The following is a 23,391-nucleotide window of genomic DNA, read 5'->3' as shown; positions in this document are numbered from 1 at the left end:
CCCCCCTTTGCTGCTATAACAGCCTCCGCTCTTCTGATAAGGCTTTCCACTAGATGTTGGAACATTGCTGCGGGGGCTTGCTTCCATTCAGCCACGAGAGCATTAGTGAGGTCGGGCACTGATATTAAACTTCATCCCAAAGGTGTTCAATAGGGTTGAGGTCAGGGCTCTGTGCAGGCCAGTCAAGTTGTTCAACACCGATCTCGACAAACCATTTCTGTATGGACCTCACTTTGTCCACGGGGGCATTGTCATGCTGAAACAGGATAGGGCCTTCCCCAAACTGTTGCCAAAAAGTTTGATGCACAGAATTGTCTAGAACGTCATTGTATGCTGTAGCGTTAAGATTTTCACTAGAACTAAGGGGTCTAGCCCGAACCATGAAAAACAGACCCAGACCATTATTCCTCCTCCACCAAACTTTACAGTTGGCACTATGCATTCAGATAGGTAGCGTTCTCCTGGCATCCGCCAGACCCAGATTCATCCGTCGGGACTGCCAGATGGTTAAGCGTGATTCATCACTCCAGAGAACGCGTTTCCACTGCTCCAGAGTCCAATGGCGGCGAGCTTTACACCACTCCAGCCAACGCTTGGCATTGCGTATGGTGATATTAGGCTTGTGTGCGGCTGCTCAGCCATGGCAACCCATTTCATGAAGCTCCCGACGAACAAATCTTGTGCTGAAGTTGCTTCCAGAGGCAGTTTGGAACTCGGTAGTGAGTGTTGCAACCGAGGACAGACGATTTTTATGGCTGAGACAGTGTTGCTCCTAGACGTTTCCACTTCACAATAACAGCACTTACAGTTGACCGGGGCAGCTCTAGCAGTGCAAAAATGTGACGAACTGACTTGTTGGAAAAGTTGAAAGTCACTGAGCTCTTCAGTACGGGCCATTCTACTGCCAGTGTTTGTTTATGGAGATTGCATGGCTGTGTGCTCGGTTTAATACACCTGTCAGCAACGGGTGTGGCTAAAATAGCCGAATCTACTCATTTGAAGGGGTGTCCACATACTTTTGTATATATAGTGTGTATATATGGTCTAGCCCACTGCTAAGGCATTACCAGGAGTCAATGTGAATGTTTGATACACAGACAAATAGTCATATTGCCAGAAGTAGTATATAACCCATCAATTTGATTCTGCGCAAAACAGTGTATCTCAGAAGCACAATTTTAAACCCTGCACAAAATAATATCTACAGACAGAGGTAACCAACATACATGCACACCAACAGGTATACTAGCGTTTTGTGTATCCATGAGAACACCCAAAGACACTCTCAATACAATGGACACCTTTTCAGTCATACTGTCTGAAATCTCTTTCTGAAAATCTCTTACATGGCCTCCACTTCACAGTGTACATTTACATGTTATTTACATTCAGTAGGCTAACAGCTAGTAAAGGTGTTATAGTTGAGCATTTTTACACATCGTTACAATTACTGTTGAATACAGATCATTTTGTGCAACTTTATATGTGCAGATTTACAAACTGTACAATGTAGAGGGGAGGGGGGTGTTTTTACAATACGCTTTCAGACATCAATAAACAAAGGAGCGGCCCGATTGAATCGTGTGGTTGAAATGTAAAGGTAATTTCCAATTGAGCCGACATACGTAGCGTTTACCGTGAATGCGGTCTCCGCGAACACAGAAACCTTCGAATGTCAATCGTGCTGTAACGCTGATCTTCTGCGCGGATTGAATCGAGCCCTAGACGTGATTGTTGTTTACGTTTTCTACAACTGTAAACATTGAGCGTGTTCAAGTGCGATGAAACTGTGCTACAACCACAGACAACCACAGCACCACAGATCTCACAAAGCAAATGGGGTTTTAACACACTAGGTGGTCTACCCGTGCACAGATAATGAAGGCCTCGCGCTGCGTAAAACTTGTCACCGTTGCGAGTGACCTTGAACGAGCTCCTAAAGCAGTTATTCGCCTGCTAGCTGTATGTTTTATTGTCCTGAACAGGATTAATATCTACTGTGCTTGTCCCTTTGTCCGAGGCCTTTAAACTCATACCTCTTAGGCTCTACATTAAAAAAAATTAATAAAAAAGCGCACAAAAACGGCAGTCTGATTCACCGTTGGTTAATCAGAGAGCTTTTTTCTCCATTGCAGGTCACTGCTGGCTGGGTATGTATACACCTGCATTGAGTGAGTGTTTTTATAGGACGTGTTTATGTGGGTTGTGATATCAACAGTATCCAGGGGTCTACATGCAGTATGCTCCTGTGTTTGGTTCTAGTTTGGGATTACAGCGACCGTACAAAGCTAATGGTCCCAATGGTTTTCTTTTAACTCTAAACTTTGGAGAATAATTATACCGATGGCTTTGGTGAATTGTCTTTGCAGAACGACATAATATTATGCTGGGCATTTCATCTAAAAAAATATCAACTGTCATACTTTCATTGTCGCAATTGTAATAGAAAATAAATTAATAAATAGCATAAAAATAAGTTATTTATTTATAAATAAAAAAAAGACTGTAGCTATCTGAATTTCAATGACGAATGAAAAAGGGATGAAATAAATAAAGTGCATGAATATGTAACCAAGCAAAGTAAATAACAATAAAGTTGTGAACCTCTCTGTTAATAACATGTGTACATACAAATGTTGTGAACCTCTGTTAATAACGTGTACATATGAATGTTGTGAACCTCTGTTAATAACATGTGTACATACGAATGTTGTGAGATTGATTAAAAAGGCTTTACATCCATTAATCTTTCTATATGTTTCTCAGAAATTGTATCCATACTTTCAAAAAGGGAAAATGGAATGAGAAGGATATTAACTATAAAGAAAATAGATTTTCATAGATGCTATCAAGAGCTAGACCCTTTCCCTTTAGCAAACTGTAAATGTTAATTTTGTTCAAATGTGACAGTACTAGATAATGACTTATCCTGTGCAATTTTTTTGCTAATGGTGCATTTTTTTTGTTTGCCTTCAAAAATTCTGCTGATGTTTCAAGTCTGTAAATGCAATGTAACATAAGGCATTTGTCCCACAAAAACTGTGTGCAAATTGTTTTCGGTTGGATCTTAATACATATAGCAAGATCAATGGGCAAACTTAAAAAAAAGGTATATATTTTGATTGTTCATATCATAGAAATATCACAATGTTAAGAAATCCAATTGATTTCCTTATTCTAAGTGCCATTTAGTCCTACCACAAGAGAGCAGTGGTGACTTATGGCCCTGGAAAGAGTCTGCTGGCTTTACATAATTTATGACAAAAAAATGTAAACTGGTTTTACATCATTTATGGCAAAAAAATGTAAACAACAGCACTATCCAGACTATAGTACATCTACAGGGCATCATCAGTAAGGGTTAGTACTTCCTCCATGGTAAGTGAGGGACGGTACCACTATTAACCTTGGTGTCACAGTAGGGTTCATCACTTTCAGAGTCTGCGGGTGGGGACACCTTATTCCTCTCCTTCTCTCCGTCATCAGAGTCTTCCATTGCCGCAGTAACGAGAGGGGGAGATTTCCTGAAAGGGAGACGGAGAGGCGGAGTCAATACAACCGCCAATGACCTCGAGACAAGACGACTCGAACAGTCCGTGCTCATAGCCTGGTCCCAAAGCTGTTTGTGCCGTCTTGCCAGCTCCTATGGTCATTGGCGTTATAATGACCATAGGAGATGGCAAGACGACACAAACAGATCTGGTTCCAGGCTACCATACTCACAGACAGGTCAATGTAATGGCATATGAAATCTATCACTATCAGTACAGTTGGGAGAATTAAAGAGTTAACCTGTACTGTAACATATTTGTAATAGATGCATCACCAGCGCATATTTCACACATTAAGAATTGTATTTCGTTACATGGGTTACTGTTCGATGATTACGAATGAACTAGGTGCTTGGCATCACCCTGCGAGAGCAGTCACAGTTACAGCATAGATCTCATTCCTCTCGTCTTTTCACCTCTTTCTGGGTGTCTAATACCAGCCGTATCTCTAGGGTGTCGCTTTGACTGTTTGGATATCTCATACAGGTATCTCATACTGATATCTCATACCTAGGGTATCTTTTTGAGCGTTTAGAGTGTTCAGCACCATGCGGAGGTGTCTGATACCTGTCTCCACTCTGGGTGATGAGTCTCCTGCACGTCTCCATCTGCACGTCCAGGCCTCGCTTCATGGAACACATCTCCATGTACTCGTGCAGGTGTCTGTTCATGTCACTCTTCGCCGTGGCCAGCTCCAACTGCGGGGAACCAACGTAAGACATTCGCTCCGGTTTAAATTGTCACCACAACATTGTTTTTTTTGGGGGGGGGGGGGGGAGAGTAATGAGGGCCAGGATCTTTGCAAATGCAAAACCAAAGGCCGCAGTCATTTGCATAAATCTTTTAATATAATAATCCCAGAGAAAGTCCTATGTATTTATGGCTCTGTTTACAGCAGTGCTTCATCGCTCTCTGCAGACTTTATAAATAGCCTTCTCATGCAGCAAAGCCCTCATATTGTACAAATAGCAGCGGGAAAACTGGTACTTAGAGAAGGGCTTTGTTTGTGTGTGTGTGTGTGTGTGTGTGTGTGTGAGAGAGTGTGTGTCTCACCTCGATCTGGTCGATGGTTTCCTGATACTCCTTCTCTCTGGTCTGGAAGAGAGACTCTGTGTCCTGTATTACCTTTTCTATGGACTCCTCCTGCTGCTGCTGTTGCTGTTGTGTGTGTGTGTGTGCGAAAGAGAGAGAGAGGACATTGTTTTGTGCTAATTTGCCTAATATAAATGAGATGAAAAGAACTTCAATCAGTATATGGAAATCTAAAACACTTCCCATCCATTGCCCTGCCTCTTTTTTTCTGATATTGTCTACAGATTTTTTTTTTTAAATTGTCACTATTATTTAAATTGTCCACTCATGACTAACCAGATTGTTATTGGGAATGAGAATGACTAACAGTACCGGGGTAAATCAAGATAAGTGTGTGTGTGTGTGTGTGTGTGTGTGTGTGTGTGTGTGTGTGTGTGTGTGTGTGTGTGTGTGTGTGTGTGCTACCAGCTTATCTACATTACACTGTGATCCAGGGATCAGGACATGCCAATGTCACAGTCGTACATGGAATGTGTTAAGTAGGACACAGACACACAGATATGGCAGCCCAACCATAAGAATGATTGACAAGCAGGAAGTACAGTGGCTTTAGTTAAAACATGCCCTTTAACACAGTTCTGGGATCAGCTTAGCCTAGCCAGCTCCTAACATTAACCATTACATTGGTAAATACACAACTTATCTTAGATCAGCCAATGTCTACCGGCAAGTATAGTGGCTTACCTCTCCCTGTGTCTCCACTGCCCCCAGAGTGTATCCTGGGAAATCCTCCCACAGCAGCAGAGTCTCCTCAGTTTCCTCCCAGGCCAGGCTGTCACAGTCGTCCTCGAACTCACACTCCCTCCTGCAAGACCAACAATAGTATGGCTTACCAGTTGTACATCTATTTATAGTTCACTGGCCGACTCTGATCCACTCACGTCTTACAAGTGACGGACTCTAGTCCTGGAGATCGGCAGTGTGTAGGATTTTTATCCAGCCCAACTCTTAACAGTCCTGATTCAAAGAACCATGGTCTGAAATGTAGACCACAAGCTTTTGTATCAAGTGTGTTAGTGCAGAGTGGCTCTCCAGGTGTGACGTTGGAGACCATATCCTAAATAGTTATAGAGCAGCCAGAGAACTCACAACTGGTTCAGCATCCTCTGCATTTCTTCGTTGATCTGATTGGCTGATGTGCTACACGACTCCTCATCCTTGCCCGCCTCGCTCTCAGAGATGCTGGTTGGTTCGTCGCCGCCTTTAACCGATTGGGCCGCCTGTTTCCGGGGCCGGCGGGTCAGAGTGGAAGGAGGTGTGGCCATCTGCTAGATAAAGGTGTAACAACTGTGTAATAGCAGTGTAATAAAGGCGTAATTAACATGGTTATTAAGGTATAATAACACAGGTATGAGTTGACCTAGAAGATATGAGTGGACTTGCCTCCACAGATTCGGTCACGCCGTAATTATACTAATTAGCTAGAATTAGCTTACCCTGGAAAAATCCTACACGTAACCATTACGGTGGTAAATGCTAAGTTGTACTTAAAGCCGTGTCTAGGGGCTACTTAACAGATAGTATAGTTAGTAGTATAGTGGCCTATGAGCGGTCCTGACCTGGAAGATCTGGATCATGTCTTCACAGTTCCTCTGCTGGGCCACGTCACACAGGCGAGCTGTGATGTCGATGCGTCTACAGATGTCCATGTCCACCTTCATGGCCTTCTCCTGGATCTTACTGTCCAGATCCGACAGGTTCTGATAGAGAGAGAGGAGAGGAGAGCGAGTGACACTCGCAAAAGGAAATATGTGTTCCCAGATCTTCTTTGTATTTTCAAAGACATTTCCTAAGTAAACTGTACCAATACCATAAAAGTAGTTCGTTCAAGATTTTTGTTACTCAAAAGTAAGCCAGGACAGCGGAGTCAATCACCACCTTCCGGAGACACCTGAAACCCCACCTCTTTAAGGAATACCTGGGATAGGATAAAGTAATCCTTCTAACCCCCCCCCCCCCCCTTAAAAGATTTAGATGCACTATTGTAAAGTGGTTGTTCCACTGGATATCATAAGGTGAATGCACCAATTTGTAAGTCGCTCTGGATAAGAGCGTCTGCTAAATGACTTAAATGTAAAAGCGAGTAGAGCTAAATTCCTATTCCACGCCATCTCTCGTGGGACTACTTTTGAGGTATACAAATCTCAACAACTTTTTGGGGTGAGCTATTCCAACAGTGCTACGAGGGACTCACGTTGCTCATAAGGCCTTTGAAGAGGACCAGCTCAGCTTTCAGCTGTTTCACCCTGAGGGCCAGCTCATCCTGACACACCTCACTCTCCTGGAGGTCCTGTACACACACACACACAAAGAGCCTAATTTGCATAGCATGTATGACCTAACATATCTGATTATGAGTATAAGTACACCAAATCAACAAAATGGGTGGGGTATTGAATAGTTCATTTGTAGTTCTGTCTAGCTAAAGTTACAAAATACACTCTCTACTGCTGCTTTCCAATCAACCCAGCTGATCTGAGGTGGAATCATCATGTTAGTGTGAAATATTAAAGGGATAATCTGCAGTTCAAACAATAACAAAGCAGTCACCTGCCACATTTGTAGGTAAACAGCTTAGGGATGGGGCTGGAGAAATGTAATCAATATCAAATTCATAAACAGTGCTATGGACACAAGGACTGACCATCCATGAGCTCAAATTGATAGTTTGACCAAGAATTACATTGTTTACAAACAATGGCGTTAAACACGCTTATGTACTGAACAAAAATATAAAATGCCTCATGCAACAATTTCTAATATTTTGCTGAGTTACAGTTCATATAAGAAAATATGTCAATTGAAATAAATTCATTAGGTCCTAATCTATGGATTTCACATGACTGGGTGGGGGCACAGCCATGGGTGGGCATGGGAGGGCATAGGCCCACCCACTTAGGAGCCAGCCCATCCAATCAGAATACATTTTTCCCCAAAAAGGGCTTTATTACAGACAGAAATACTCCTCAACACCTCCGTCCCTCCCCCCTCTCTGATGATCCCGCAGGTGAAGAAGACGGATGTGGAGGTCCTGGTCTGGTGGCTTATGGTAGAGAAATGAACATTAAATTCTCTGGCAACATATCTGCAGTCAGCATGCCAATTGCACGCTCCCTCAAAACTTGAGACATTGGTGGCATTGTCTTGTGTGACTAAACTGCACATTTTAGAGTGGGATTTTATTGTCCTCAGCATAAGGTGCATTACCTCCTCCAGCTCAGCCACTTTCTCCTGGAGGTCCACTCTGACTGTGTACTCTTCCTCCCATCTATTGAAACACACACAGAGAGAGAGAGAGATCATATGGATGATAATGGAGATTGATGAGGAAGTCATCACACACCATCATCACTGTCTCTTCTCTTTTGGGAACAGTATTGACGTCAGTATTCACTGTTATAACGACACTGCTTCCAGACAGCCAGTGTCAAAGACGCAAAGACACAACTTCCACTTAGACACCCAATTTTAGCAGCTCAATCCCGCAATTGCCATTATTGTCTATTAGGGTACTCCAGAACCTCAATTATTGCAACCATCTGTGACTGAGGGTAGATAACTATGTCAAAGGCCAAAAATAGTAAAACAGTAACACTGGTTACAAATACCAGAGAGACAGAAATCAGACAGAGCCTAATATCATGTACTATAGGCTAGTGTTGTGTTCATGCGGTTCAATAAAGTTTGACGGTGTTTGAATCCATGTTGTGTGCCTGATCTCCCTTACTCAGCTGTGTTACGCAACAGATGCAGTATGCATGTAGAGCACGCTGCTGCAACACTTACAGAAGGCGAGAAGTGGTGCCATACTGCACATCACCTAGACGCACTGTTATTGGTCTGCTCAAGTGGGGATGCAGTGTATACAGTAGCCTGTTTTTAATGGTATACTTGGGCAGCTTATACTGCAAGTTCTACAAGCCATTAACGGTATACACTTCATAAAATGAAGTTGTATTCCATCTTCCCACAGCCCCCCTGGAAACTCATTAAACAAACACCAATTGTCTGATATCGTATTGTTATGAGACAGTTTTTTTTTTTTATGAGATCCGAAGCAAATGATTGGAAATGTTCCCCTGTTAAGCCATTTGACCTTCTCAATAAAAGAGAATTAGAGGAGGGTGTTTTTCGACTGGCGAGTCATAGAGGCTTGTAAACTGAGAGAGATGACGTTGCCTTGTTGCCATTAACATTCAGACAGTGGACTACAGGCTGTAGGGAAGGTTACTGGTGTCATTTAGTGACGTCAGCGGCTTCTCACGGACGCTGCAGAGGGCGAGTGGCCGTACGGGATGGGTAGGGGGGGTGAGAGAGAAAGAAAGACAACGGAAAAGAGAGTTTGTGTGTGTGTGTGTGTGTGAGAGAGAGAAATAGTGGGAGCGGGAGGTGAGAGAAAAAGAGATCAAGAGATGGAGTGATAGAGAGAGAGAGGAAGAGAAATAGGGAATGTGAAAGAGAGAGAGAGAATAATATGGAGAGCCTCTGGAGCCACCACTAGCGGTCACAGCTTTCAGCACAGTGCTGCATTGCAGGTGCTGAGACAAAAACGCAGAGGGGCGGAGGAGGGGGAGAGAGAGAGAGAGATGGGGGAAGGCCATGTAAGTGACAAAAACAAGTGTACTGCTGACTTCTCTCCAGCCAATTCAGCCCTCTCTAGATAATCCTCCTATTGGATAAGAGATTGGCCAGTGCTGTTCTTCTAAATGCTGTGCTCAACTATGTTTGAACTATGATCCCCTACAAGCATATAGTGAAGCCTTGTCATGCCATATCATTTTGGGAAGTACAGGGGCAATTTGAAGACAAAAAGTAGAGCAGCTAAAAACACTTCAAGGTTTACAGAGTAACCAGAAGCCATCTTATGGAGGATGATGACGAGGATGATGATGGAGGACGATGACGAATGACGACGACAAAAACAGAACAGAACAGATGTCTCTCCATTTCAACTCAGCTCTAAGCTACACAGTACTCCTGCAGCATGATCATCAGCTGGACAACCATAGAGCCTGAAATATAGCTCTGCCTTATATTACAAGATATGCATGCAACTCATCTAGACCTTGCGTGATGATGTAATGTTATTTTCTTGTGTTCTGGGGTGTAATTTGGTATGAAGAAAGCAAAAACACTCAGTAGTTGAATGGGCTCAAAATAGGCTACTGTTCGTTGAGATACATTGCACTCCACATTTTTAATAGGAGAACCCACTGTAAATATCTCTAATGCAATCATTTTTTCTAGTTTTCTATGACAAGACCCCTTTTATGTTCCCATTCTGACATGACGTTGGCAGAATGACACTGAGATGTTATGGTGTCTGTCGCTATAAACAGGATCACTGATTAGTAGACCCAGATGTGTGACTAGAGCAGGGCTGGAACAAAAGCCTCCACACCCCTTCGCTCTCCAGGAGAAGGGTTGGCCAATCCTGGGGTAGGGGTGTTGCCCTAATAATGATGGGCTAGAGAGAGACAATAAATGACATCACACATCAGGCCTACAAGTGACAATAACGTAGGCTTAAGGCCCCAGATCTTCAAACAATGACACTCAAGACTTCTTCATTCATACCTGCGTTTATACTCATCCCTCTCTCGTTTCACCTTGCCCAACACGTTGTACAGGGCCCGTATTTCAGGGGTGATGGTGTCGATTTGAACACCTACTCCGTCCGTTTGGGCACAAGGCACACCCATGTCTGTTACGCGCGACTCCCTCCCCGCGCCAAATCTGCGGTCGTGGTTGTAGGACCAAACGGTGCCGGGAAGGAAACGGGGAGGCGGGATAGTAGACATACCAGTCCCAGAACTGACATATTTCTCGTTAATGTTGGATATATTGTTGGAAGTATCAGTAGGGGTTAATAAAGGACTGAGGGAAATATGTGGAGTGAGTTGGTTGGAATTGAGGTTGGAATTCGATTCAGTCAGAGTCGAGGTCCTAAATACTGATTTGCTGTTGGACTCAAAGGAGGGAGTTGTAGGCCTGTGGAGTGATGGAGAGAGAAGACCCCCGGGCAGGTATGCAGAGTTATTGATGTTCTGGAGTGGGATATGTCCGGGCCTAACTGCGATGGGCCCTACGAAACCAGTCTGGACTCCCATCTCCTTAGTCAATGGCTTTTTCCCGTGTCCTTCTGAATTGTCCTCATTATTTTCCAAAGCCTGTTGAAGCTGCTTCTCCAAAGCTTTATTCCGACGCTCCAGTTCATGAACTTTAGCCAAAAAGCAACGGAAGCGCAAATTCAAGGTCTTGAGAACACTTATGTTGGAGCCCAAGTCGTTACGCAGGTCCATCGCTGCGGGGGGCGGCGGTGCACGGTGCATGTTGTTCTGGTGCAAATAAGCGAGTCCTGAAGGTGGCAGCGAATTTAAGTCCAGGCCAGATATGCCATCTTGTCCAAACCCGGTGTGCTCGCCCAAGATGAAGCCTGAGTCAGCTGAACCGTAGGAGTCTAGGCCTGTCATGGAAGAATCAGAATGGCTCCCCATCTGGTTATGCTGCTGTTGCTGAACCAGGAACGCGTTCTCCCCCAATAATGGATTCATGCTTGAGTATGAAAATCTGAAATGCTCAAAATCCGGCATCAAAACAGACTTCTTAATTTAGCTTGAAAGCTAACTCCTGATGCAAACAATAGCCAACTTGCTCTAAAACTATCCCTAAATAGCCTTAACCTATGACGACTTAGCTTATGCGTTCCACCAAGACATAATAAGAAAACCGGAAAACAAATCAAATCATTTATAGGCTATAGGTAAATAGGTGCTATTAAATAAGTCGCCTATTCCAGGTCTTAAAATGAGACGCGTCAGTGATTGAAAGAGCCGCAGCAATCAAGCGGTGTAAGCTACCTGGCTGGCCGCAGTGCAACTACTAACTTTGGCGTAGGAGATAAGTCTGCTGAGGAAAACGTGCAGTCGGGACGATGGCCAGGCAGAAATAAACAGGCTACTGCGGTTTTTAACTACCGTCATGACTGGAGTAAACGCGCAATAGACATCCTCATTTTAGATAGGCTACTGCTTGGCTTGAGTGAATTTCCCGACGCTTTTAATTGATATCATAATGTGTGTTTAACACCAATGGTATTATTATTTGTTTCAATTATTTTGTTTAAATTCTTTATTTCAATCGAACATGGCTCACAATTTAGGAGTTTTACGGCACACTCATCGTCACTTGGGGACGTCGGAGCGTTCGATTCACAAAATGCATTTTTTTTGTCAAATCCCTTTCATTTTAAAATTACACAGACTACATGGAATTATTATGAACATGAACATATACAGTACCAGTCAAAAGTTTGGACCCTCTCATTCAAGGATTTTTCCTTATTTTTGACTATTTTCTACTTTGTAGAAAATAAGATAAATCCCTTAGATTGCAGCCCAAATAAATACTTCAGAGTTCAAGTAACAGACACATCTCAACATCAACTGTTCAGAGGAGACTGCGTGAATCAGGCCTTCATGGTCGAATTGCTGCAAAGAAACCACTACTAAAGGACACCAATAAGAAGAAAAGACTTGCTTGGGCCAAGAAACACGAGCAATGGACATTACACCAGTGGAAATCTGTCCTTTGGTCTGATGACTCCAAATTTGAGATTTTTGGTTCCAAACGTCATGTCTTTGTGAGATGCAGAGTAGGTGAACGGATGATCTCCGCATGTGTAGTTCCTACTGTGAAGCATGGAGGAGGAGGTGTGGGGGTGCTTTGCTGGTGACACTGTCAGTTATTTATTGAGAATTCAAGCCACACTTAACCAGCATGGCTACGACAGCATTCTGCAGTGATACACCATCCCATCTGGTTTGCGCTTAGTGGGACTATCATTTGTTTTTCAACAGGACAATTACCCAAAACACACCTCCAGGCTGTGTAAGGGCTATTTGACCAAGAAGGAGAGTGATGGAGTGCTGCATCAAATAACCTGGCCTCCACAATCACCCAACCTCAACCCACTTGAGATGGTTTGAGATGAGTTGGACTGCAGAGTGAAGGAAAAGCAGCCAATGCTCAGCATATGTGGATCTCCTTCAAGACTGTTGGAAAAGCATTCCTCATGAAGCTGGTTGAGGGAATGCCAAGAGTGTGCAAAGCTGTCATCAAGGCTAAGGATGGCTACTTTGAAGAATCTCAAATATATTTTCATTTGTTTAACACTTTTTTGCTTACTACATGATTCCATATGTGTTATTTCATGTTGATGTCTTCACTATTATTCTACAAAGTAGAAAATAGTAAAAATGAAGAAATACCCTTGAAGGAGTAGGTGTGTCCAAACTTTTGACTGGGGCTGTATGTATGTATATATTACAATGACGCAAGCATGGCTTTGAACAGATGTTTTCTTTTGACTGGCTATACACCATCTTAAAACAACAGGCAGGTACGTACAGCACAGAGGTCTATTAGGTCATAATTTTCAAAGGCTGATAGGAAGTTGTAGAATTATTGTAGAATGAATTAGACTGCAATAAAACTGGAATGGAAATAACCAACTCGTCACTTTTCAGGCGAGCTATTATCTCTAATAATAGTAGTCATTTCAATGCACAGTTCTCCAACATGTAAGTGAATTACATGTATTGGTAAGAGTTGAGACCTTGAATGGAGGAAAGTGCTTCTTCCTCAACATCTTTCTCCTCAACATGCAGGGCTGCGGGTACAGGAGCCATGACTTTTTCTTTGCTTTGACTTGTGGATGTGGCATTGGTAGGAGCAGCTGTAGTCGGGCTGGAAGAGGTTTTCCCAACATTATCTTCCTCCTCTATGAGACAGAGAAAGAGAGCGAGAGATGGGGCATGTAAACCCATTTAGCCTTCAAATTTAAAAGGCACAAACTGTAACTTTGGCAATAAGACAAACCCATTCATGTACTATTTACGATTTCCCCATCTGATAAATGTGAGATTGTGAGGCCCATTCGAACACACCATCGGACAGACAACTGATCTCACCCAGCTCCTGGACAAGAAGGGGTTTATCTTCTTTGAGACATTTGTAGAAGGCTGCTTTTACTTTTGCTCCTCCACAGCAAAAAACGGTCATACAACTCTCATTTGATTCTGGGGGATCTTTTCTTTGTGTATTTGATCGTACGCCTCCTGTTGTATCATGCCCTTTCCAAGCAGGTAATCCACTATGGGCATTCCCACGGTGACCCTCTTAATGAGTGTGCACCTGTGCTTATCCACAAACGCAACACCTTGGATTCAGATGAGAAAAATAAGTGTTTATTTTTCAGGAAAACTCTAATCTTTTTTACATTGGTGATGATTTGAAGCAAAATTATTTTTCACAAGTTACATGTTTATTTTGAAAAAATGCAAATATGTGATATAGCATTTATTGCTTTGGAATTGCCACAAATTTGCATCTCTCCTCAAAATGTTTTTCATAGTGCCTCTATGAGATGAATGGTAACCCTGAACGCTCTTGCTAACCCTGAACGATGTCATCTTGATCACGGTCCATATTTGTAAACTATTTCACAGAAGCAAGGCTGTAACGTAACATTTGGCAAAAGCTAAAGGGTCTGAATACTTTCCGAATGCACTAATAGTTTATCGGAATAGTAATAGATTGGACAGTAAACTATTTTTCTTCAGAAGTGGGCACCCGTTTTCCCTGTCGTTAAAAAAAAGGTACATTTAGTGACGGTTATGAATAACCCCTAGAAAGTTCATTTACATGAACAATAATAGACTCTTTTTTGCCTGTTATCTTGTTCCTTGTCTTGTTTAAAGAGCAATGATCTGTGTGTGATTTGAATGCATTGATCTCTTATTGACTTGATCTGACATACGTCACTGACTATAGCTCCTGCCATCATGTAACCTGTTTCTCATCTAAGGAACCAAAAACAATATGGAGAGTCAAGCATTTTTCTTTAGAATACAATGCACTACTGAACTAGTCTACTTTTTGCTTCCATCTGGAAAATGGTTTCAGTTAAATGGTTACACCCACTTCTGAAGAACTCTCAATCACTCCTCAGAAAAGGTATACTTTCACTTTCCACTAGGTGTTGACAGACAAGATAAGTCCATCTATACATCTCTTGTCAACATCATTTAAGACTCAGACTTGGGTAAATGGGAACATTTTAGCATGCCATTCATGGTCCAAATGATTAGTTATACAGCCTCTGTTGGGCTTTAATGGAATGTACCCTGAATGCCAAGTTTGATTCACGGAAATAAAATGTAAACAGATCTAAATTAATGCGTGGATTTGAACAATTCAAGCATTTACAAGATGTGCTCCTGAGGACTGAGACAACAAAATTATTTTTTTCAGAAACAGATGACTTTTATTGAGAACTAAGGTACGGCGGACAGGAATATTCTGCAGGAAAAAAAACAGACTCAGTCTTCTGAACAGAACAGAGGTGTGACTTACTATAAAACATTGCTATAGACTTTACATGCTGGGTTCTTTCTCTGGCGGTGGACTGGTTGGATGTCCGTTCAGGAGAAGGAAGAAGCCATGGGGGGGTTGGAGGTGTGTTGTGGAAACGTTACTCTTTGAGTGCCATGTGCAGACACAAGTCAATAACGCGGTTGCTATAGCCGTACTCATTGTCGTACCTATGGGAGAGGGAGCAAGAGGAAGGAGTCTTCATAATGTATATAAATATTCAAAATTACAACATTGATTGTGTGTGGGGGGGGGGGGGGGGGGGGGGTAGGTCTAGATAGATACATACCATGAGACCAGCTTGACAAAGTGGTCGTTGAGTGCAATGCCTGCCCCGGCGTCAAAGATTGAGGAACGTTTGTCGCCGTTGAAGTCTGTGGACACCACCTGAGGGGAAGAGCAACAGGCTTTAGGCTCATTATGTGAAAAACTGAAATGAACACCACCAATTAACAATCACTCTACTGCTCCCTAGTGTTTGAACTCAGGTATTGCATCATATGACCTTGAGGCTCAGTGCATGAGTGTAAGGAAAGCTTGGGCCCTGTTGATGTACTCTTTAAAACGCATCCTTCCTTATTTCCTTCATTGTGGTCATCACTGACATGACAGCAACACAGAACCTTACTCACAGCTATCAATATCATGTTAGATCAGATTTCTTAAAGTATGGAAGGAATGATGCATTTTATAGTATTCAAGCAGGGTCTTGGAATGGGAAAATATTTACCTGGTCCTCCGTGTATCCCAGAATTCCCTTCATGGGTCCTTTGGAGGCCTCCTTGATGACTCTCTTGATCTCTTCATAAGGGGCCTGAGGCAGATAGGAGAAAACATTAAAAAGGAGAAAACATTAAAATGTAGAACAACAATGTAACCAAATGGAGACAAATGCCTGTTGCATGTTATGTTGACAGTAAGGAAATGTGCAAAAACAAGGGTAGCTTGTAGGTGGGTTGGAAGCGTGGGCAAGAGGAATTAGGTATTTGGAGTAGCTTTACTTGTGCATAACATCTATTTCAATAAAATGCCTCAAAAAGAGCAGAGAGAGCTGATTGGGAGACTTACAGCCTTCTCAAGACGGACAGTCAGGTCAACCACGGACACGTTGGGAGTGGGGACACGGAAGGCCATGCCTGTCAGCTTGCTGTGGGTCAGGAGGTTCAGTTAAAAAAAAATGAATGACAGCCCTGGTTTTGATATACAGCTGAGGGATGGGGCTAGGGAAATGTAAAGCTTTGGAATATTCAGATGCGCCCTTAGTGAAAAGCACTATACAAATCCCATCCATTATCACCATGGTCGTAAAACCTCCATTACGAAACCAGTGGTCCCGGATTGGTTCATACCCGTTCAGCTCTGGGATAACCTTGCTCACGGCCTTGGCGGCGCCGGTGGAGGCAGGGATAATGTTCTGGCTGGCACCACGTCCATCTCGCCACAGCTTACCGGAGGGCCCATCAACAGTCTTCTGTGTGGCGGTGACGGCGTGAACTGTGCTCTGGGGGAAGAAACAAGTGATATGGATGTTAGTCTATGCAAGGTGTTGTTCATTCGGCACCAAACTGAAGAAAACGGGAAGTTACTATCTGAACTAATAAGAAAACCCAATTTAAAAATGTTCCATTGTGTACCCTAATGAACACAGCCCAGGACTTGTGCAGAGCAGCAACATGGCTGTTGTTAGCATTAGCATGTACATTGACATCTCTATTAATGTTAGCATTTACATCTCCACCAGTGTTGACCCACTTTTTACCGCTACATCCCAGTCCCTGTGGTAATTGTGCTGTTTGAATCCATTCTTACCATGAGACCCTCAATGATGCCGAAGTTGTCGTTGATAACCTTGGCGATGGGAGCCAGGCAGTTAGTTGTGCAGGAGGCGTTGCTGTGAGGACATGACATCATTATCAATAATAATCAACATGCTCCCACTCGGAAAAGACGCTACGCCACTTCAACGTCTGTTACACCGACAACAAATCAGCATCAAGCCACTCCTCCACCCACCTTTGAACCACATTAAATCCTGCCTCTCTGAAATAAAAACCTGGACGCAACAGAACTCTCCCTTTCTGCTGGGTTTGTTCTTCCAGTCCAAACTCCAGAGTTTCGTCGTCAGGGTCTTTTCTACAGCTATACTCAGGGTCTAGAACTCCTTCCCTCCAACGGTCCTTCTAGTCCTGTCTAAACCTACCCATAACTCCCACTCCACCTCAGTTCCTTCAAATTTCTTGTTTGTTTTGCCTTTATGTTTCCTTTATTGCCTATTAGAAAAGCGGCATATAAGAACCATTATTGACAATATGACAGCGCCACAAACGTTTAGTCATTTAACATTGTGCCACACAGCCATAAAGTCATAATTTAAAGAGCTGCAACCTGTAGTTTTATTTTAAGCAAACCTGTATTAAAATCAATAGTTTTCCATGTTACCCAGTCTGATTTGTTGTTTTATTACCTCAAGAGGAGATATGCGGCTGCCATATAATTTTAATACACGGTCTATGGAAATCCCTGTGAAGTAAACAATGCGAGTACACACAATTTGACGACTGGTGGAAAACAGTTCTGTTCCAAAATCTGTCAAACACCTTCTCTAGCGATATTGTTCCAATGTTTTCAGGCCACGTTTCATACTCGCATTCTCAGTAAGACTGAGAGGGAGTGTTTTTGACCTGCTGGAACTGAGTGTGTGTGTTTCAGTGATTGTTTGTACAAGTAACATATCACCATGTGGCAGGACTGTTTGTACATGTCACACTGCGCCTTTAAAATAATGTTATGGTGGAGGAGGGAGGGGCTTACCTGACAACCTTCAGGGAGTTGTCATAATGATGGTGGTTGACACCCATCACGAACATGGGGGCATCAGCGCTGGGGGCGGAGATGATGACCCTCTTGGCACCTCCCTGCAGGTGAGCCTATGGTGGTGGTGGGTGGGATGAGAGGTCAAAGAGTACATTTGTGTAACAAATACACAGCATCAAGGCTGCCTTGCTTGGTTCAGTCACATACAGCCGATGATATGCAAAATTGGTAGACTGGAGACAATTAAAACGATTTACAACATGAAAATATATACAGCACTGTGCTTACTCACTGCTCACCCACAATATTATAGCCATGAAGTATTTAAACATATTTTTCACAGAATTCAAGTATAGACCATTGTCAATATGACCTACTTCCTACTGCTAGTGAACAGCGGTACTTACAGAGGCCTTGTCGATGGTGGTGAACACACCAGTAGACTCAACAACGTAGTCAGCGCCAGCGTCACCCCACTTGATCTGGGAAGGGTCCCTCCTGAAGATGGCAAAGAGATGGGAGAAGTTAGGATTAAACCACAAAACCAGGGTTAGAATATAAGTTGGTCCCCCTTTGCTGCTATAACAGCCTCCACCCTTCTGGGAAGGCTTTCCACTAGATGTTGGAGCTGCGGGGACTTGCTTCCATTCAGCCACAAGAGCATTAGCGAGGTCAGGCACTGAGGTTGTGCGATTAGGCCTGGCTCGCAGTCGGCGTTCCAATTCATCCCAAAAGTGTTCAATGGGGTTGAGGTCAGGGCTCTGTGCAGGCCAGGCAAGTTCTTCAACATCGATCTCGACAAGCATTTCTGTATGGGCCTCGCTTTGTGCAAGGGGGTGTTGTAATGCTGAAACAGGAAAGGGCCTTCCCCAAACTGTTGCCTCAAAGTTGGAAGCACAGAACTGTCTAGAACGTCATTGTATGCTGCAGCGTTAAGATTTCCCTTCACTGGAACTAAGGGGCCTAGACCAAACAATGAAAAACAGCACAGACCATTATTCCGCCTCCAAACTTTACAGTTGGCACTATGCATTTGGGCAAGTAGTGTTCTTCTGGCATCCGCCAAACCCAGATTCATCTCTCGGAATGCCAGATGTAGGAGTGCGATTCATCACTCCAGAGAACGCGTTTCCACTGCTCAGATTAATGGCGGTGAGCTTTACACCACTCCGGCTGACGCTTGGCATTGCGCATGGTGATCTTAGGCGTGCCTGTGGCTGCTCGGCCATGGAAACCCATTTCATGAAGCTCCCGACGAACAGTTCTTGTGCTGATGTTGCTTCCAGAGGCAGTTTGGAACTCTGTAGTGAGTGTTGCAACCGAGGACAATTTTTACGCGCTACAGCACTCGGTGGTCCCGTTCTGTGAGCTTGTGTGGCTTCCCACTTAGCGGCTGAGCCGTTGTGGCGCCTAGACGTTTACACTTCACAATAACAGCACTTACAGTTGCTTGAGGCAGCTCAAGCACAGCAGAAAACTGACTTGTTGGAAAGGTGGCATCCTAGTGCGGTGCCACACCGAAAGTCACTGAGCTCTTCAGTAAGGCCATTCTACTGCCAATGTTTGTCTATAGAGATTGCATGGCTGTGTGCTCGATTTTTTTATACACCTGTCAGCAACGTGCGTGGCTGAAATAGCCGAATCCACTAATTTGAAGGGGTGTCCACATACCTTGTTTGGTCCAGCCTACTGCTAAGGCATTCCCAAGAGTCAATGTGAATGTTTAAGATACACAGACAAATATTCATATTGCCAGAAGTAGTATATAACCCATCAATTTGATTCTGCGCAAAACAGTGTCTCAGAAACAGTTTCATTTCAAACCATGCACAAAATAAGCCAATGAATGTACCTGGAGCATTAGTAAAGAAAAGGAAAAACACTTACTCATGGAAAACTGTGATGTGCAGGTTGCCAATGATCAGCTTGCCATTCTCTTGTCTCACTTCACTGTGCTTCCATACACCGTGAGTGGAGTCATACTTGAACATGTAGACCTACGGAACAACAACCTTTAGGGAAGTGTTGAATATGAGAACAGTAAACCTGTGCACCTGAGATTTTTCTAGAGTTTAACCGAAAGAAACCTGACCCACTCAAGGTCTGACTTTGGTAAAATATTTTGACATTTCTCCCTCAATTTCAGTAACCTATATTTTGATTTTACATTTCGGTGTATTAAGCAGTAGGCTGTATAAAGTTCTCACCATGTAGTCCAGATCAATGAAGGGGTCGTTGATTGCGACGACGTTGACTTCACCGCTCTTGGCAGCGGCACGGGTCACCAGGCGCCCGATACGCCCAAATCTGAGAAGAGAGAATTTTTTTTACAGTTAATTCATATATATATGCAAATTCATATTACCACACTATACCAGCCGGTGGCAGCAGCCATGTGACACAGACAGACACACCCACACCTAAAAATGAGTCCTGCACACAAAGGTCAACGTATGGCTCAGCAAAGGAGTCAAAGTTCATCAGAAAGGAGTCAACATGCATCAGAAAGAACACAAGGCAAAAAAAACAAAGGTTTGGTAAGGTGTTCTGGCGAAAAATACCTCGTTATCAATTTCCTTTAACAAGTCATTTAGTTCTGGTCAGCAAAGTTACAGCATACTATACTTCAAACCGTTTTGGAACTGCGAACAGTCAGCATGATCTTTTAGTCAGTCATTAGACATCATTTAGTTTCCATACTTAGGAGGAGTGAAATATCAATCTCCAGGTCGCAGCGTTTCGTCTTTCAACTGGGCACAGTAAAACTGTTGGGTTGATTTTGGGAATGGGTCTATCATAACAAACTTTAATCTTCCAGCAGTTTAGTGACAGCTGACTATTGGTCAAATAAAGGTTAGAGGAATAGGATTTGTGTAAGAGTTCCTCCAAACTGTCTCGCCGTGATCTCTGAACTTCAGCTGAAAAGGTTAGCGGGATATTATTAGATGGGTAGAATAAAGGAATGTGACAGCTGAGGAGAGGAAAGATACGAGTGTTGCAAAGAGGCGTTGTGACAACCAAACCATAAATAAGTAGAGGACGGTAGTGGCCAGACCAGGGAGGTGTTGAACACACCATAGCAACAACAACAAAAAGTGCAACGGAAAATGAAAATAAGCATTTCTTATTGCACAAGTTCAGGTAGTCCCTTCTCATTTCGGTCTGTATGCTTCTGTTTTCGTTTCTATTGAAAGCTGTACAACACAGACTTGTGAATTTGAGAGCAAGCGCCTATGGTATCAACTAGACTCAGCCGCAGGCTTATTTTATTTCAGCGGATGGTCAGGGGCCCGGAACATAATTACAAATAACTGCAAAAAGCCCAAACGGATATAAAATTGAACTAAAACAGAATCATTTCAAAACTTGCTTACATTTGTATACGATATGTCTATTATGCATGGGAATACTTTGGAACAGATTTCCAGAATGAAAAATCACTTGGAGCTGATTTGCGGGGTTTTTTCAGTCTTTTTATGTCCAACAACATGCATACATACATATTTTTTGGGTAAAACCTGGAGCAACAAATAAAAATAAAAAAAAATCACCCGCGGGCCGGCCGCCAGCTGGAGAACCCTGGGCTATGGCATGTACAGTACAGAAGCGCAATGCAGCCCAGGGTCTATCCTGAGACCCGATCCTGTCATCAGAGACGTCTTATGTTCTCTTTAAGACAATACAATTGAAAAATCCTAAAATTTGCCCAGTGACAGAAGCAGACACACTCCCAAGTAAAAACAGGAGTCTTACACACAATGCATGGCCCAGCAGTTTAGTCAGGCTTATGAACTTGAGAGCAAGCACCTATGGAATGTACAGTGCGGAAGTGCAATACAGCCCAGGGTATTACCTTGTCACTTGATCCTGTCAACAGCCTGTTCTTTTTCAAATATATCATTTTAAAGAAAAATATGCAACTCACCCATTGATTCCAATCTTCACCATTCTGCCTGATCTTGTCTAGTTCGCTGAAGGTAAAACCAAATAAAATAAGAGGTAATTAACTTGTGCGTTACGTAGCCCAGCACAGTATGAACATGAGGCAAAATTTGAATAAGCAACTAAAGTCATCTATGTACAACAATACATTAAGCATCACTGATAAACCGTCAATATAGAAAGAAACTAGCAGTGATAGATGACACAAAATAGGTGTATCTATGGAATCCCAAGAATTGCACAATGCATACATGACATCAGAATCATTTCAAAGAGCCCAAAAATGTTGCTCGCCTAAAATACTCAACTATCCATGCCACGTAAGCTAATTTATTCTCTCTCATCTACACAAATTGTAGCCTGCATCTATGTAGTTATACAAGACAGCTATTCAAAACGCCAGGTAGGACTCCACCTGCCGAAGTGTAAATTGCCACAAAGAATCAACGCATAATTCTACAATGAAATGTCAAGTTGGCTACGAAGCCATAAAGAGATTAATTACGTTGAAAAGTACCGTTTGTGAGTTGCTCTGTCCACTATGTTGGCAAGGTGCGCTCGCAATTTATGTTCCTATAGGGTCCATGAACACGCCCCCACGTGAACACAAACTCATGTGCACACGCCCCTTCAGAATGTCAAGTCACAGATGGATGGGGAGCCAAGGTCGTTGTCGCAATCGACACGAACATAAATTACAGAACAGGAAATTCATTTGAATGTCACCCACCACTATTGATGTGATCATCTTGGCTACATTGCGTGTGGAATGAACTGGATGCATCTTGGCCCCAAAAAAAGAGGAAGATTTGTATTTGGATGGATTTGATAGTTAGATAATAATTGTATTAACCAGCTGTTTGACATGAACTGTATTTAAAGGCTATAATCTTTGGGAAAACATTTTAATAATATTTTTCCAGGGCATTGGGTGTGCTTGGCTGCAAGACTGTCTTGCAGTGAAAGACAGTTGAAAGAACATGGGATGAAACCCAATGCTTCTTCGAGTGATAACAGTGTGTCCATCAATTGGCCTTTTGCCAAGGTAAGACCACAGCTGCACTTGGACTTGTCTAAAGTCAAGCGGGCTCATATTCAGAGTATGACACTTTGAGCAGTGCTTGACTTGGACAGGAGCTCATCGGAGCTGAGTACCGGCACCTCAAATGTTCTACTGCTTGAGCTCCTGTTCCTCCTATAGAATATTAGCTCAAAAGTATTGTGGAGCTCCTGCACCTAAATATAAACAGTACCAGAACCCAAAATGAGTACCGGAACCTATTTCAGTCCAAGTCAACACTGACTTTGAGACATGATGAGGCATGTGATGTTCTGGTGCTTGTGGCTATGTGATATCCTGCATGAGCTGTAGAATGCCTAATGCAGCAAGATAAATTAGCGTTATCCTATATTCTGAGAATTTGGATGTAAAGGAAACTAAAGTGTAGATACTGAATGTTGGAGGTTCTTTATTACTTATCATGAACCTAAGCATCAATGTTCTCTGGACCAAAATAAACCTGGAGAGAGAGTGAGAGAGAGAGAGAGAGAGAGAGAG

The 23,391-nt window shown here is 43.0% G+C and overlaps 2 protein-coding genes across 6 annotated transcripts; both read right to left on the bottom strand.

The window, feature by feature from the left end:
• Positions 1-1,158: 1,158 nt before the first annotated feature.
• On the bottom strand, positions 1,159-11,575 carry LOC115173510 (intermediate filament family orphan 1). 4 transcript variants are annotated; one of them, XR_003871618.1, is made up of 10 exons: positions 10,221-11,575; positions 7,851-7,911; positions 6,838-6,933; positions 6,203-6,343; positions 5,733-5,911; positions 5,328-5,448; positions 4,605-4,709; positions 4,062-4,249; positions 2,681-3,524; positions 1,159-2,606 (listed from the first exon to the last, which is right to left on the bottom strand). XR_003871618.1 is itself a non-coding variant. In XM_029731654.1 (9 exons), the coding sequence occupies exons 1-9, from the start codon at positions 11,234-11,236 to the stop codon at positions 3,362-3,364; spliced, it is 2,070 nt and encodes a 689-aa protein (XP_029587514.1). In that variant the 5' UTR covers positions 11,237-11,575; the 3' UTR covers positions 1,159-3,361. The 4 variants fall into 4 exon arrangements, 3 of the variants coding, with proteins under 3 accessions (XP_029587514.1, XP_029587516.1, XP_029587515.1); XM_029731654.1 differs by having other exon boundaries at positions 1,159-3,524; XM_029731656.1 differs by having other exon boundaries at positions 1,159-3,524; positions 4,119-4,249.
• Positions 11,576-14,944: 3,369 nt separating this feature from the next.
• On the bottom strand, positions 14,945-22,408 carry LOC115173508 (glyceraldehyde-3-phosphate dehydrogenase-like). 2 transcript variants are annotated; one of them, XM_029731651.1, is made up of 12 exons: positions 22,351-22,408; positions 21,817-21,862; positions 20,099-20,198; positions 19,779-19,888; positions 18,299-18,389; positions 17,889-18,004; positions 16,887-16,968; positions 16,427-16,578; positions 16,146-16,224; positions 15,808-15,891; positions 15,367-15,464; positions 14,945-15,247 (listed from the first exon to the last, which is right to left on the bottom strand). In XM_029731651.1, exons 2-12 carry the CDS (start codon positions 21,837-21,839, stop codon positions 15,178-15,180), a joined length of 1,005 nt encoding a protein of 334 aa, XP_029587511.1. In that variant the 5' UTR covers positions 21,840-21,862; positions 22,351-22,408; the 3' UTR covers positions 14,945-15,177. The 2 variants fall into 2 exon arrangements, with proteins under 2 accessions (XP_029587511.1, XP_029587513.1); XM_029731653.1 differs by having other exon boundaries at positions 22,339-22,358.
• Between the last annotated feature and the right edge of the window lie 983 nt (positions 22,409-23,391).

Source organism: Salmo trutta, chromosome 34 (genome assembly GCF_901001165.1).
Source record: "Salmo trutta chromosome 34, fSalTru1.1, whole genome shotgun sequence".
Taxonomy (NCBI): Eukaryota; Metazoa; Chordata; class Actinopteri; order Salmoniformes; family Salmonidae; genus Salmo; species Salmo trutta.
This window is presented reverse-complemented; position numbering and strand designations above follow the sequence as displayed.

Coding starts and splice junctions, on each gene's coding strand:
- LOC115173510 (XM_029731654.1), bottom strand. CDS start 11,236: ATGCCGGATTTTGAGCATTTCAGATTTTCATACTCAAGCATGAATCCA. Junction 4,250..4,604: donor AAACCATCGACCAGATCGAG/GTGAGACACACA, acceptor GGTTCCCCGCAG/TTGGAGCTGGCCACGGCGAA. Junction 3,525..4,061: donor CGCTCAAAAAGATACCCTAG/GTATGAGATATC, acceptor TCTCCCTTTCAG/GAAATCTCCCCCTCTCGTTA.
- LOC115173508 (XM_029731651.1), bottom strand. CDS start 21,839: ATGGTGAAGATTGGAATCAATGG. Junction 18,005..18,298: donor CCACCATCGACAAGGCCTCT/GTAAGTACCGCT, acceptor CCACCACCATAG/GCTCACCTGCAGGGAGGTGC. Junction 15,248..15,366: donor TTTGTCAAGCTGGTCTCATG/GTATGTATCTAT, acceptor CCTCTCCCATAG/GTACGACAATGAGTACGGCT.